The following is a 14,972-nucleotide window of genomic DNA, read 5'->3' as shown; positions in this document are numbered from 1 at the left end:
GCCTAGGCAGCCCCCACTTTAAATTTAAAGTGCATTGTATATATTATTGTCACTTATAAGTGTCACTATTTACACTCACCGCATTAGCGCTGATTTCACTGCTCTTCCCCTTTATCCGTGCTATTTTTGGTGCTACTTTCCCCGTAAGTTATACAGCTGGGAGACTTGATCAACAGACCCCAGAATCTTTGATTATACTGAGCTCCGAGTTGAGTTCAAGATGTTTGCTACATTATCAAATGCCCAGGAGAATGGAATATTGAGTGCTCCCTATTTGCCTGAACTAATGCCAAGATATTTTTTACTTTACGGGCCAGATCCACAAAAGGGTGCTTAGCTTTAGCACACCTCAGCTCCCACGTGTCTGTACGTGCCGGTATGCTGCACCGTCACCTATTTCTCTCACACTACATTCTCCTCCTGCTCTTCATCTCCGGCATACTCTCTTTGCAAGACGTGTCGCCACGGTGTCGCTTTGCCATGACAAAGTGCTGCCGCGACATCACACCGCGTCTCGTTGCCATGACATTGTGACATCCCGACAACGTGACGTCGCTGGAGGAGATGAGGAGCAGGAGAAGGTAAGAGCACTCCCTGGGTACCGGCACCTATTTTCTTACCAAAAAAAAAGCACGGAATATCTGGGAATAAAGTGGTTATTCATTAAACTGAGAGTGCAATCACGGAATTATCACACACAAACTCCAGTTTGCCTCAAATGAGCTTGAATGAAATAAACACAGGACACAAAATGGGTTATTGCATTTATTTGTGGAACTGACAGCACTCTTTTTATTTTGGGGATCATCCATGACAATTACAAATTTCTGAACATGAAGTCTGTGCTTAAAACAAACAGCAAAAAAAAACGATTCTTATTTTGCTCTCTTTGCGTTGCTCAGTTTTCCACTAAAAACCTGCACAAAAAAAGGAAAATGCACCGTGGTTTACACAGGGAATAAATCATTTATTAAAGTCTCCTGGTGGCAAAACTGATGCTGAAAATCTGCACCGTAATTATAAATGTTAGAAACCCCATTATATTCGGTGGGACCCTTTCCTTTGATTTTTATAGTGGAATTGTTTTGCGGGAGTTTTACCACAGTCAGACTTGGACACATAAGCCCAATGTGTTTACGCCATCAACAAAATATGGATTCAGATGTTTTAATGTTCTATATATGCAGTTTATGTGGGTGATGTTGTATCAAAGTCTCCAGGCACACAAACTGCACCAGGTTTATCAAATATGAAAGCTGCGCTGCTTTTTCCTTTCATAATCCTCTCCATATTTATGTCCCTTGTTTATTAAGCGGCGCTAACACCTAAAACATCTTGGGGTGTAACTACTAAAGTCTCCCAGCTGCAAAACCAGTGCAAAAAAACAGCCATATTCATTAAAGATAATAAATCCCATTGAAGGCAATGTGAGTTTTTAATTTGGTAAATCTGGTGCAATTTTTGCCCCAGCTTTGAAGCCAGAAGACATTAGTAAATAACCCCCCCCCCCTTATAGTCAACTTTATACGTCCCCAACTAGTACTGCTAGTCAATATGGCTTTATATATGCTGACTTTGCCCCTTTTTTCGCACCCGGGAGACTTTGATGCATCACCCCTTTATATCCTTCATAATTAAATCCTGACAACTTACATCCTAAAATCAGTCTCTTTATCAAAGTCCCAGGTAAGAAGAGAAACTGGAGAACGGCAAGATTGTTGCTGGGAAAAGGCTTGTGGACCCGACTTGATGGAAAAATATACATATTGTAGGTGTATTCGATCATGAACAGTTTAAAACACGGACAAGACATTGTCCAAAAAAGAAGAAATAACCTCCCACGCGTTTCACACCACTAAGGTGCTTTGTCAAGGAGCGGTGTGAAACGCGTGGGAGGTCTTTTTCTTCTTTTAGTACAATGTCTTGTCAGTGTTTTAAACTGTTCATGATTGAATAAAGCTACAATATATATATATATGTTCATCGTTGGGTTCCCGAGCGTTTTTCCAGCAACAAGCTTGCAGTTCTCCAGTTTTTCTTCTTACCTAGTGTTTGCTATTTGGCTTGGAAGCACGCCCACAGAGACAGACGAACCTTCACGGAAATACGTCAGCTGCACTAATGGGTGTGTTCACACCACTACAAGCAGCATAGTCGGAGAACGTGGGCGGGGGGCATATTTTCTTGCCCTTTCCTCAGCGTGTGTCCAGGTCAGGTGCACTCTATTTCAGGAGGTTTTGTAGTTGCTAGTCTCCATGAAGCTTATCCCAGACTATCCCAGACTATATCACATCTCACTCTCTCTGGAGACAGCTTGCACTATTTTCCTTGTTAAAGTCTCCTGGCTGATAAACTACATTGGGGTCTAGATACGAAAATCTCCCGGCTGCAAAAGTCGAGCGAAACCAGTGCAAAAAACAGAGCCACATTCATCAAAGAAAAGAAATCCCATGGAAAGCAATGAGAGTTTTTCCCGTGATAAATCTGGTGTAATTATTTTGCACAGACTTTGCCCCAGTTTTGCATCTGGGAGACTTTAGTAAATACCACCCCGCTAGGTCATCATAACAACAAAAAAGCAACAAAGAAATTGAATCCAATAGAAAGGAATGCTTTGTCTTCTTTATAAATCAGGTGCCGTTATTTGTTCTTTAATGCATTGATTTTGCCTGTGTTGTGTAGCTGGCAGACATTGGTAACTAACCCCCCTTATCTCTGAACTCGTTGTTCCAATCCTTTGAAATGCCTTACCATATAATTGAAAAGCTCTATATCCCTTTACAAATTTGTATTTATTCAAAGATATACTAACCATGTTGGTCAAATCCCAGCCTTCCACTGCTTTATAATCTCGGATATGGTCGTGGGCTTTTGGTCTTCTGTACTTTGGATGTCATCATCAGCGCTGATCCCATTGAAGTTACCGCACGGACCACACAAACGATTGGCTAAGCTGTCAGGAACTTTAATGGTCACTTCCCCAGATGTGTTGACCATGACCTTCACTCCACCCGTCTGTTTAATCACCAAATCCTCTCCTGAAATGCTCAACGTGATGCCCCCGGTAACTGTAATTGGGAGTTTCACAGGGGAACCCTCCACCTAACAGATGCACAGGGACAGAGAACAAAGAAGACATGTAGGGGGGAGAAGAGATGGATAATACTGGTTAGTGTTCCAAGCAAATAAAAAAATATTCTTCAATTCACGATGGACAAATATGTCTATGCTGTACTAAAGCATACCCCTTCATGACCCAGATCTTTAAGAATAATGAGCCCACAAATATTCTATATTTTTTTGTGATGTCTACTGTATGGGCGTTAGGTATTTGGTTTGTAATATAATAAACATACTACTCTCGTGTTGATATCTGTACTTTTTATCTTAAAAAAAGACTTTCAAGCCCATTATAATCGTATAGAGTTAATTTCTGCCTTCTTATTCAAATCTAATTTGAGTAGCAAAAAAACTAAAATAAATTGGCTACAACTTAAGCTGCATATTTAGCTTTGTTGTACACCCTGCAGTCATATGTAACTCGCCTATAATCTCCAGTAAAGGCACTTATGAAATTATAGCTGATCCACGGCTTCAGATTAAAATGACTTATTTTGAATATATTTTCAAACCGAGGGCAAGTCTCGCACGATAAATAATGTTTTGAATGAATAATTTCTGGATATTATAAATATTTAATATTTTGGAGAAAGATAGAAATTGTTGGCAGTTGAGGACCATTTGGCCAACATTAGTCTGCCTGCTTATTCTCTACTTCAGCGGTGGCCAACTCCAATTCCTCCAGAACAACCACCAAGCCAGGTATATCCCGACTGACTGAGCCACTAAATCAGCCACCTGTGCTGAAGCCGGGATATCATGAAAACCTGACTTGTTGGTGGCCCATGAGGACTGGAGTTGGCACCCCTGAAGAAGAGAATAAGCAGGCAGGCAGATGCCAGCCAAATGATCCTAAGATGTTCTCTGGTCTCATGCAATATGTTTACTTACTATAAGGGAAATATAGGCACATAATTAAACACTTTTTCACATTCCCATTGAGACCACTCCTCAGCTATGAAGCGTGACAGCTTGCTTTATTCTCTTTTTAATCTGGTGTTTGCAGAGCCTTATTATCCCTCTCTCCCTAAAGACCGCAGATCGCTGTTAGCACTGTGCACGCGCCACCCTTCTCCCCCCCCCCCCCCCGCCGGGCGTGTGTGTCACAGTGATCACTGGGACCGCAGCCTTACGTTATTAGGGCACGTTAACATTAGCAGATATACTGTAACATCCAAAGAGGCCTTCTTCTCTGTAGTGTCTGTAATAACACTACCGTTGAGCATATATTTTACCCCTGTGTTTTGGTAGCTCAGATGCACAGTTTCCACTTACTAAATGAAACAAAAAGTGTTCAAGACTTTACTGAAAGGTAAGTCACTGTAATCTAAGCTAGCCGTGACTCCAATTTGCTTTGTTCACTAATGTAAACCAGTTGTCCTATTAGCAGGGCCATATTTACCATATCATTTGGGAAACTCAGTTGAGCTGCTATGGACATGCTATGTTCCAGCACAAACAGTGGAATTAACCATTTCTTTCATGAAGGCAACCGGTCAGCATGCTATGTTACTTACAGTACACCTATGCATTAGCACCAATGACTGACCACTTCATCCCTGTCTCTATACATTTACTGACCAGTTAGGTTACCAGTTCCAAAAGAGCCCTCACTGGCTGCACTCTAGTCCTGTTGCTGCAGAGTTATGCCCTATTTTCTGTCAGCTGGCTGACTTTAGCTTGGACCTGCACAATGCTGGCTATTCTGTCTGGCCCTTCAGTTTGTCAGCCCTACACATCCTATCAATGTCTTGTTTGTCTATCCTTTCCTGTTCTACCTGCTTGTTCTGTTACAGCTTGTGTATCCATCTTTTTCTTGACTTGTCTGTCTTCCTCTATTCCAGTCCTGTCTATCTTCCCCTGATTCCTGTCCTCCATTTACTTATCCATTCCTTTATGTCCATTCCAACTTTTCTGGCTCTTGTCCTTCCTACGTAGCCCAGTCTATCGTCTCCTGTTGCCTCACCCACTGTGGTCACTGGGGGTCCCTGTTTTCTGCTCCTCTTCTCCCAACTACATTACTATCTGCAGCTTTCCATCATTGCATAGGGCTGTACTGCATGTAAATTGAACTGAATTAATTTTTGGTGTCTCTTCTATCAATCCCTCTCCTGGCTTCCGATCAAATCCCGTACCTCACACTCAATTCTCATCCTCACTTTTAAAGCTTTACATTCTTCTGCCCCTCCTTACATCTCAGCCCTAATTTCTCGCTATGCACCATCTCGACTCTTGCGTTCTTCTCAAGGATGTCTTCTTTCTACCCCCTTTGTATCTAAAGCTCTCTCCCGCCTTAAACATTTCCCACTTTCTGCCCCGCACCTCTGAAATGCCCTTCCCCTCAATACCTGACTAGCACCCTCTCTATCCACCTTTAAGACCCACCTTAAGACACATCTGCTTAAAGATGCATATGAATAGCACTGGATAATCCTGGCCACACGATACATAAAGCTTGGCCCCCTGCAGACGCACTTACTAGAATCCCTCCTACTGTGTCTGTACGTTCTCCCTACCTACCGATTAGATTGTAAGCTCCTCGGAGCAGGGACTCCTCTTCCTTAATGTTACTTTTATGTCTGAAGCACTTATTCCCATGATCTGTTATTTATATTATTTATATGATATGTATTACTACTGTGAAGCGCTATGTACATATATGGCACTATATAAATAAAGACATACAATACAACACAATATCACATCTTACCCAAGCTGCTTTATCCAGATTGCTAGCCACATAGGTTTTGTTAAAGAACACATATACAGAGGGTTCGTTGAATGAAAGATCGGGAACCTGTAAGACTTTGAACCAATTAGGGGAATCCTTGCTGCATATGGAGGAGACTTCATATGGTCCATTAACTGAGATTGGCAAGGAAAAGCTATCAAATGTCGATACTACGCTCTTGGTGCTGATGGTACAATTTCCTTCACTGACAAAGCATCCATGCTGTCCATTTCTTACAGAGCAGGACTCATCCCCACTACAAGTTAACATCTCACAGGCAAGTGCTCCTCCAGTTTGGCAGGTGCATCTCTCGCTGCAGTCTGAAGATACAATGACGTCTTCTACCTGAAATGCAGAGGAAATAAAGGCAAAGGTCTTTATTCCTATCCTGCGAAGCGATTAGCGCTATTTAAATAGATGGGGCTAAATATGTTCCGACATGGAGAAGCAGCTTTCACAGCATATGAAAATAGACAAAAGATTGTCAAATAATGAATGCATTTTACAGCCTGGCCATGATGTGTGTATGCATTTATATAACTGTAGCCCCGGTAAGAAATGGGGGCTATATATCTTTCTCCTACTGGTGTAAGTCCTGCTGAGGGCAGGCCGCCAGTAGCTATCATGGGTTTCCCCAGCTTCAAGCCCTGCCGGGATTGGTGGAGGTAGGCACCTGACTCTGTGTGGCAGGCTGAGACACAGGGGAGGGCCTGCTGACATCATGATGGGCAGGGCTGTCTGTATTTAGTGGGCTGCTCCTGTGAGTCTGGAGTTAGTTAGTTAGTTAGGCAGTGCTGGAGAGAAAGGAGTTAGTGCTGAAGCAGAGTCTGAGCTTGGAGCATGCAAGTGAGAGGAGAGACTCAGTCACCTTGAGTAGAGCTGATAGCACAATAGTGCAGTGGACCAATGCCCCTCACCCTGCAGAGGGTGAGGGGAGAGTCAGCCTCACCCTGAGGGCCTATACCTTGGGGTGGAAGGTGTGGTGTACTGGAGCTCCAGACAGCCCATCCTGAGGGTGTACTTCTGGAGGGAAGGAGACGGAGGAAAAGCCTGTACCCTGCAGCTGATGCTGTGTGCTGTTGCTGTGTGCTACTGATGCTGTGTGCTGTTGCTGTGTGCTGTTGATGCTGTGGACTGTTGCTGTGTGCTACTGATGCTGTTGGACAGTAAAGAACAGTACTGATTTTATACAAAGACTGTGTGAGATTGAAATCTCTCGCCCTGGGACCAGGGCTTCTTTGGGAGGGTTTCACCTTATTCATTAAGGCTCGCCAGAGATGGAGGCGTTGCACCACCGTTGCTAAGAAGATGGAGGCATATACCCCAGAAGCCTGTCCCTGTTATCCCCTATACCACCGCGGGAGACTCAGGCCCTCCTGTTCCTCACAGGTATGCACCACCAACATACATGTAACCAGCCCTTACTACACCCTAGAGGTCCAGTCTGCGACCGGGGGAGGGGGGTGTGGGGGGGACGACGACATGGGTTACATAACATTGAAAGCAGGTGGCTATAAATCAAGGAGAGTTTTTGATTGTGACTACCATAAGACACATCCGTAGTTTTACAGAACATGTTATACTGTAGGACCAGTTTACCTGCATGTATTGACCTTCATTTACACATCCACATTTTCCTATAGGAACACACTTATTTCCATCGAAATACTCCCCATCAAGGCATTTGCAGCCCTCAAAACACCGCGATGTGCAGCTGTATGGAACACCCACTTGAGCACATGTCTGATCGCAAGTGTTCATGCATAAGTTATACTGTCCACTATTCTCGCAAGAGAGAGCTAGATAGAAAAGGCAGAAAAATAACGCTTTAGCTGCAACAACAATTAAAGACTATCAGACCAACTAAAATGATGGTCACCGGTTTCTATCATGTAACAGCTAATAGTTGTCATACTGTACACAGATAGCTGGTTACATTAACTAAATCCATCAACACATGTCTAATCAATTGGAGTCAATGAGGGTTATTTACTATGCAAACTTTTTTAACTGCATATAGCCCCTTAATTATTAATATCTTATATATATATATATATATATATATATATATATATATATATATATATATATATATATATAATGTATACCCTGTTCATTTGGGTAACTGTATTTGTAACCATGTATTATTTGTCTTAACTCTGTGCCCAGGACATACTTGAAAACGAGCGGTAACTCTCAATGTATTACTTCCTGGTAAAATATTTTATAAATAAAATAAATAAATAAATCTTGCCCTTTAGCATCTACGTCAGATATAACAAACTTGTTTTTCATGACTAATAAATAACACATCGGGTTAAAGTCAGGATATTCAGGTTGAATTTTCCTTTTTTGAATATAAACTTTTTAAGTAACTTTACTATGCACATCCTCAGCCAAACGTGGTCTTGCTAATGTTTTAACCTATTTGTCGTATCCCTGTATATTTTTCCTTCCTAAAAAAAGATGCCTATCCCCTTTATCTGCAATCACAGTCTCCATTTACTCTCCATGAAAAGACTGTGATGGCAAATATAGTAACTATCTTGAAGAAAAGGTTAGGCTATGCCTAATACGTTCAAACATAGCCAAATCAATGATGCATTGGGAAAACTGATTGTCAGGAGGCAGTTTGTTCCCCCAATGAGACCTAATTGGGAACAATGTCTCTGCGGTTGCTTTTGCTTGTCTTCCTCTTGATCAATAGAATTTTAAATATTATATTGGCATCTCACCCAATTAGAATTTAACATAAGTTGAAACCGATCAACATGTATTTTTTATTTGTTTTAATCTAATATACTATGAAGACCTTTCTTATTGATGGACTCAAATATCTTTATTGATGGAATCAATACCTATTGTAGATATTGATGCTGTTTCTATAGTTCACAACCTGTAAATCATTACACGTTAACACACTAAGTTGTTCAGGCTGTAATCAACGTATAAAGGCATTTTAAACAGGAATTCATGTTGTGTGGCTAAGGCCAAACACAATTGAAGATTTTAATTACTACAATACAACAAAAATGGAAACAACTTACGGCAGAATGTATCACTTCTCCAGGTTTTGACTTCCCCTCCCGCAGCCTGACAACTTGACACATAGGCCTGTAAGTTCCGGCAAAGTAAATTTTCGTCCGCTGAAATGCTCATGTCATAGACACAATTTTTGAAGTGTCGTAACGGGTTGGCTTTTGCGAAGCATCCATTGAACGGTCCACTTTTAGACATGAGTATTCCGCACCTGGTTTCTTTGGTGTACTCAGCAGTCTTTATAGGGTCTACAACTGGGCACGTGACTCCACAGCCATCAAGACACGCTATCCCTTGCACTGGGACTTTCCAGGCGGCTCCAAATTTTTCCACATTCTTGGTGACACTTGCATCGGGAAGCATTAACTCATCAGTCAGATCATCATTGAAGTTTCCACAAAGTCCATGCAAGTTGTTACTGTAGCTACCACTCATTTGTACAATGATTAGGTATTCTGTATCATATAGGACTTTCAGACCAAAGTCTGTCTGTAAAATTATATTGTTACCTTCTTGGTTTATCCAGACTTTTTTGTCAGGATAGTTCAAGGGAAGACGGTAGGTTTTCATATCAACCTGGAACAGATATTCAGGTTGATTAAATGGCAAACAGAACGTACATACAGTACCAATCTACTTACAAAATAGGTATCTATGAATAATGTAGTCTTGCTTAAATCTATGGCCGGCCTACTGTATATTCCCAAAGAAGACATGATGCAGGAGTAGGACATGCATGCGGTACATTTTTAGAATCCGTTGGACAGAAATATCTTATATTTTGTTAGATATCTGCCCTATGGATATAATGGTACACAGTTAAAAGCAGAGTTATTAGAACAAAATACTGGAAATGTAAATAAGTAACCAGCACACATTGAGAAACAAGAAAACATCCCAGTCTTTAAAGGGCCCCTAGTCAGAAGTTACATTGTAATATGTGTAATGGGGATATAGAAACTAAATGATGTAATATCAAGCAGCAAAAAAGCAGGAATTGACATACTGTACATTTGGGATCGAGAAGGCTACTTACTGATACTTCCCACTTCTTCCCTCGTTCCATGGTGAATTCATGACCGTATACTGATATCTTCACAGTTCTTTGTACAATCAATTGCGCAGCCTCATCCTTCTCATTTGTGACCGCCACGGAGAACTTCACCAGGCGTGGGTCATTGCTAGAAACTGTTGCTAATGTGTAAGAGCATGTTCCTTGGAAATCATAGGCAAGGCCATCAAATGAAACGTAGTGAACACCTTCAGCTCTACATTTGGAACACGTCGCAGACTGACACCCTCGGACTCCATTCACCACCTTACACAGCTCATTAGGTGAACATGTCATGTTCCGACATGAAAACTGCCCATTCTCCCGGAATTCACACCACTCTGTGCATGTGTCATCGGTATATAATTTTTCTCCTACTTCATAATATATCCCTTTGTACAGGGCACCACACTGATCAAGGGGTACGCAGTTCCCTCCACTTAGGATAAATCCACTGTTGCAGTAACATCCTTCCGTGCAAGAAGGTTCGCAGGCCACTGGCGAGGAAAGGTCATAGCAAGTAGGGGCGCAGCCAGTTCCACACAACTCGTAGTGGCTATTTGGAGGGCAAAGAAGACCTGTAAAGACAATTTGAAACAAGCTGTTATATATGTTTATTGGGTTCATTTCTTTGTCTCTGCCTAAGATTCCATGAGCTAATGAAAATCAACTTACATATAAATCCAATGCAAATTGTCAGTGATAACTCAGCGTTATGTAGCATGTGGCCACAAAACAGCATATCCTACTGATAAAGCCCCGTATGACTAAATATTATTATTTTTTCTTTGAAGTGTGAACTTGGAACGCTTTCCGCAAACGTTTGCAATTTGTTTATTTTTTTTAATCCAAAAGTTCCCCAGTTTATTAAAGAAAATAGGGGGGAAACCAAGGATTAACCTTTTGGAGGCATTGACATTTTGCTTGGATTTGAAACTTCGTTTTGAAGTTCGATTTGAATGTCCGAACAAAATTTGAAGGTCCCAAACTTCAGATCTTGTAAACCTGCCTATCTTTACTAAGAAGAGCACACTTTCCATCGGTACCATTTCAGAAGACACTTCCCAGCACCACCTTACAGCCAATGTTATAACGAAAGCTTTCCTTCAATAGAGATCCTGGAATTCTGACACACTCAAGACCTGGAATGTCACACTTACGGGCAAATGTAGCTGATCTCCATTCTTGGATTAGGATCCCCGCAGCCTGGCAAACAGATACATAGATGCTAATGGCACTTGAGAAAGCAAAAGATTGGCCTTCAAAATAGCAAGTGTCAAACACACAGTCATTGAAGTATGGCTCTGGATTAATTGATGCATGGCAATTGATAAATGGACCGTTGGTCTTCGTAATGATTCCACAATATTCCACACTCTTGTACTTTTCCTTATTCTCCTCTTTGCACGTTGGACAATTCCCTTCACATCCTTTCGTACAGTCAGGAAGCCCCCCCACCTTCCAATGGTTAGCAAATTCTGTTTCCCTTTTTGCCTTTGCCCCATTGCTCATGATAAAATCGTCAGTAGGGTCCTGGTTGTTGTTGCCACACAAGCCGCTGACAGCATTTCTATAAGACAATGGAAGGATGACCTTGGCATAGCTGTTCCAGTCAAAGGTCACGGTGACATCAAAATCGGTTTTAATGTATACATGGAGTCCTCTAATATAGGCCATTATTTTATTCATTTCATAGTAATATGGAAGATTAGTTTGGATGCCATTCACCTATAGTAGGAAAAGAGGACATTGGTAAGAGTTTGTCCATGAAATGCAGTATGCTTACGTATAGTGGCATCATGCTAAGTAAGGAGGAGGAATTATTGAGTTTGGTCGTTTTTGTTTTTTTCCCTCTTCATTACATCCTTACCTGAATTTGCCATCTGTTGTCTTTGCTGGCGGATATAGTCTGGTTGTAGACTTCCAATGTCACCACTTTGGTAAAGGAAACAGCTTTGTTTCCACGGACGTCATTCTGTACTGTGACAGTAAAGGGGGTTAATGATGGATCAGTGGAGGTAACTTTGACTAACTGGTAAATGCATTTGCCCATGAAGTCAAACTTTCTTCCATCAAAGGTAGTATAGTGAGGGTCTCCAGAGGCCGTACAAATTGAATAGCTGGAAGGATGACAGCCCCGTATTCCATTGACAACTGTGCACTTTTCACTGGGCTTACATTTCTTGCCCTTGCAAACCATTTTACCAGAACCTGGATCACACCTGCAGTACATGCTGCAGCTCTCATCAGCCCAAAACTCCTCATTGGGTTGGTAATAGAGGCCATTGTGGTTGCAGCCACAGCTTTTTTCAGGGACGCATTTGTCAACGCTGAGAACGTAGCCCTTGTTGCATTGGCAAGTCTCCACACAAGGATCTGTGCATCTGTCCGCAGCAGTTGGGTCAGAGCAGGTAGCTGTGCAAGCATTTCCGCAGGCTTCATAGTGGCTGTTTGCAGGGCAAGGTAGTGCTAGGGGAACAAGAAATACTTCATGTAAACATGAACAGTATACCATATAATGGCCTAGCGTCATCAACATGTGCTAGGCCAAAAATGCAGTATTAGAGCCAAATAAAATGTTAGTTGAAGTGAGCAAGTCATCAACTTATTACCTCTTAAAATAATACATTTTTACTTGAAACTGAGCATCAAAATGAGCAAATAACCACATTTTACCCATTTTGAAGATAGTCATCACATTACGATTTTTAGCAGATATGGCTAACTCCAAAAAGTACCCCAAATTTGTATAATCTATCCTAGGCTGGCATTAGGGTTATCTTGTCTATGTATGTTATATATACAGTATATACGCCAAATAACCTAAACCAACCTAGGATAGGAGATAAAAATGTATTACGTTTACATTGTAAACAAAATTAACCACATAGTAGCCCTAGTGACCAGATAGGACTACTAAGGAGTGGATACGTCCTAATACTACACTACTTTGCATGTTTTTTGGATTAGTTCTGGGGGACTGAGACCTTGAAGAGGATGATGGCCTTCAACATGGATGGGGTAAGTGATCTTCATTTATGTCATACCAATGATGTAGCTACCTAGGCTCTGCTTGAGAGGGACTATGTATCCCCACTGATACTCATTGGGTTAATTTAACCACTTATATTTATAGTTTGTATATATATAGTATATATAATATATATAATTTGTATGCATGCATTGTGCAGATATTGGCCAAAAGTCCTATTACTCACGTTTGGCTAAGAGGTCATTACTATACGGCGGAGTGAGGTTTATTGGAGCAGTATAGGGGTAAGCAGGTGGGTGTTGTGGGTAGGTGTCCTGAGGAGAGTGGTTTAGCAACCTGAGGAGGCGGTGCTTGGGGTTAACCCGCTACTTGCTTTAGCGATTAGTAAGGTATTGCCATTCAATCTTTTCTAGTCTCTTAAGGTAGCCAAGGGGGGTAAGTGGTTTGCTGTTAGGGACATATTAACCCCTTTGATGTCTGTGGTCTACATTAATACCCACAAGCATCAAAGAGGTTACTTTATTGTACAATGCATACAATTGTACATTATTTCTAACGCGATCCGCTTATAACACGATGTGATTCTTTTGACCCCAAGTATAGCGTTATAATGGGGTTGAGCTATATATGATTACCCTCCCCCATTGCATCGCTAGCAGTAATTAACTCCCATTTATTGCGGAGTCCGTTATCACATCACGATCGACATTTTTTCCGCAATATTTATAGTTTAGGTCACCCCATATTTTTTTTTCTACCTGGTGCGAGACTAACTCCTATTTAACAGAATTTCATGATTACCGCCCATCATCTTTTAGTGAGAGAAACAGAGAAATTGAATGAGCACAGTAACTAGCGTTACTTCTCGCCATTAAGATTTTGACACGATACAGTAAGTACAGTACATGTGCATTTAAGACGTGAGGTTTTGCACAGCTCTTATTTGATTTCTAGAAGTGTTTTAATATAGAAAATGTTCTTGTGATACTTACGACAAGATGATTTTTCCCTCCAGTTCAAAACTTCAAACCCTTGATCTTTGCATGTAGTAGCGTAGGCATCAAGAGCCTTGCACAGGAACACCTTAGCGCCTCCATTTATGCACACATCATAGACACAACTACTGAAGAAGTTATCCGAATCTATCCCGGTTTGACATTTGTTGAAGGGCCCATTACTGGCAGTTATCAGGCCACATGAGTTTTCACCGGTATACTGGTGCTTCTTCTTCTCATTACAGCTCATGCAACTACCAGTGCACGAATCAAAGCAGAAGGGGTCTTGATCGTTGACTTTCCAGCTCTTGGCCCACTCGATAATAGAAGAGGCTGGCTTGTTGTCTTTGGTGATCATGTCATCCAGACGGTTCCCGTTAAAGTTTCCACACAGACCAGTTGTGGTGCCATGGTAGCTGCTCGGCAGCTTGACTATAACATGCCAGTTCCAGTCGTAGGAGGCTCTTAGGCCAAAGTCTGTAATAATTAGTGCAGTTTTACCACTCTGAACTATGTTCACTTTTCCACCGTCCAAGGACACTGGTATGTTTACCGTTACACCGTCAACCTAAAAAGAAACGAGGAAACATTCGGCTTAATAAAACGGAGCTAACGGCCTTCATTAAATAGTAACATTTCCTGAAATACAAGAGGCATTGGAAAATCTCTATTGGTGGTAAATGCAAAATGGTAAATTTGATAGGCAAATGTAGTGTAATTGTGGTGCAAAAAAATATGCATCATGGGGGTCTATTTACTGAACATTCCTGGCTGCAAACTAGTACACAGAGCCTATTCTGTACAGTATCAAAGAAAACATCCAATTGAGATCGATAGGATTTTATTCTTTGATACATCTGGTGCAATTTGTGCCCTAGAGTCGCACCATTTGTGTCTTAATGCATAGACCTAAAACTTGTTCCGAAGTTGTACATAGAAATATTTTTTTTTATTGAGGCTCAAAAGAAGACATCGGTATATCAGGGGCTATTTCTAAAGGCATCCAGCCACAAAAGGCGGCAGAACCAGTGCTAAATAATTGCA

At 41.4% G+C, this 14,972-nt stretch overlaps 1 protein-coding gene across 1 annotated transcript in view; it reads right to left on the bottom strand.

The window, feature by feature from the left end:
- Positions 1–752: 752 nt before the first annotated feature.
- The window catches only part of LOC142498150 (IgGFc-binding protein-like), a 65,332-nt gene continuing 51,112 nt past the window's right edge, over positions 753–14,972 (bottom strand). The window contains exons 30-38 of the mRNA XM_075606658.1: positions 13,926–14,496; positions 11,812–12,410; positions 11,102–11,669; positions 9,927–10,519; positions 8,899–9,466; positions 7,451–7,650; positions 5,831–6,196; positions 2,813–3,102; positions 753–917 (exon numbers count right to left, since the gene is read on the bottom strand). Of these exons, the coding sequence (XP_075462773.1) occupies positions 2,821–3,102; positions 5,831–6,196; positions 7,451–7,650; positions 8,899–9,466; positions 9,927–10,519; positions 11,102–11,669; positions 11,812–12,410; positions 13,926–14,496 (3,747 nt within the window). The 3' untranslated portion in view covers positions 753–917; positions 2,813–2,820. The remainder of the gene's footprint in view (positions 918–2,812; positions 3,103–5,830; positions 6,197–7,450; positions 7,651–8,898; positions 9,467–9,926; positions 10,520–11,101; positions 11,670–11,811; positions 12,411–13,925; positions 14,497–14,972) is intronic.

Source organism: Ascaphus truei, chromosome 6 (genome assembly GCF_040206685.1).
Source record: "Ascaphus truei isolate aAscTru1 chromosome 6, aAscTru1.hap1, whole genome shotgun sequence".
NCBI classification, from domain to species: Eukaryota; Metazoa; Chordata; class Amphibia; order Anura; family Ascaphidae; genus Ascaphus; species Ascaphus truei.
This window is presented reverse-complemented; position numbering and strand designations above follow the sequence as displayed.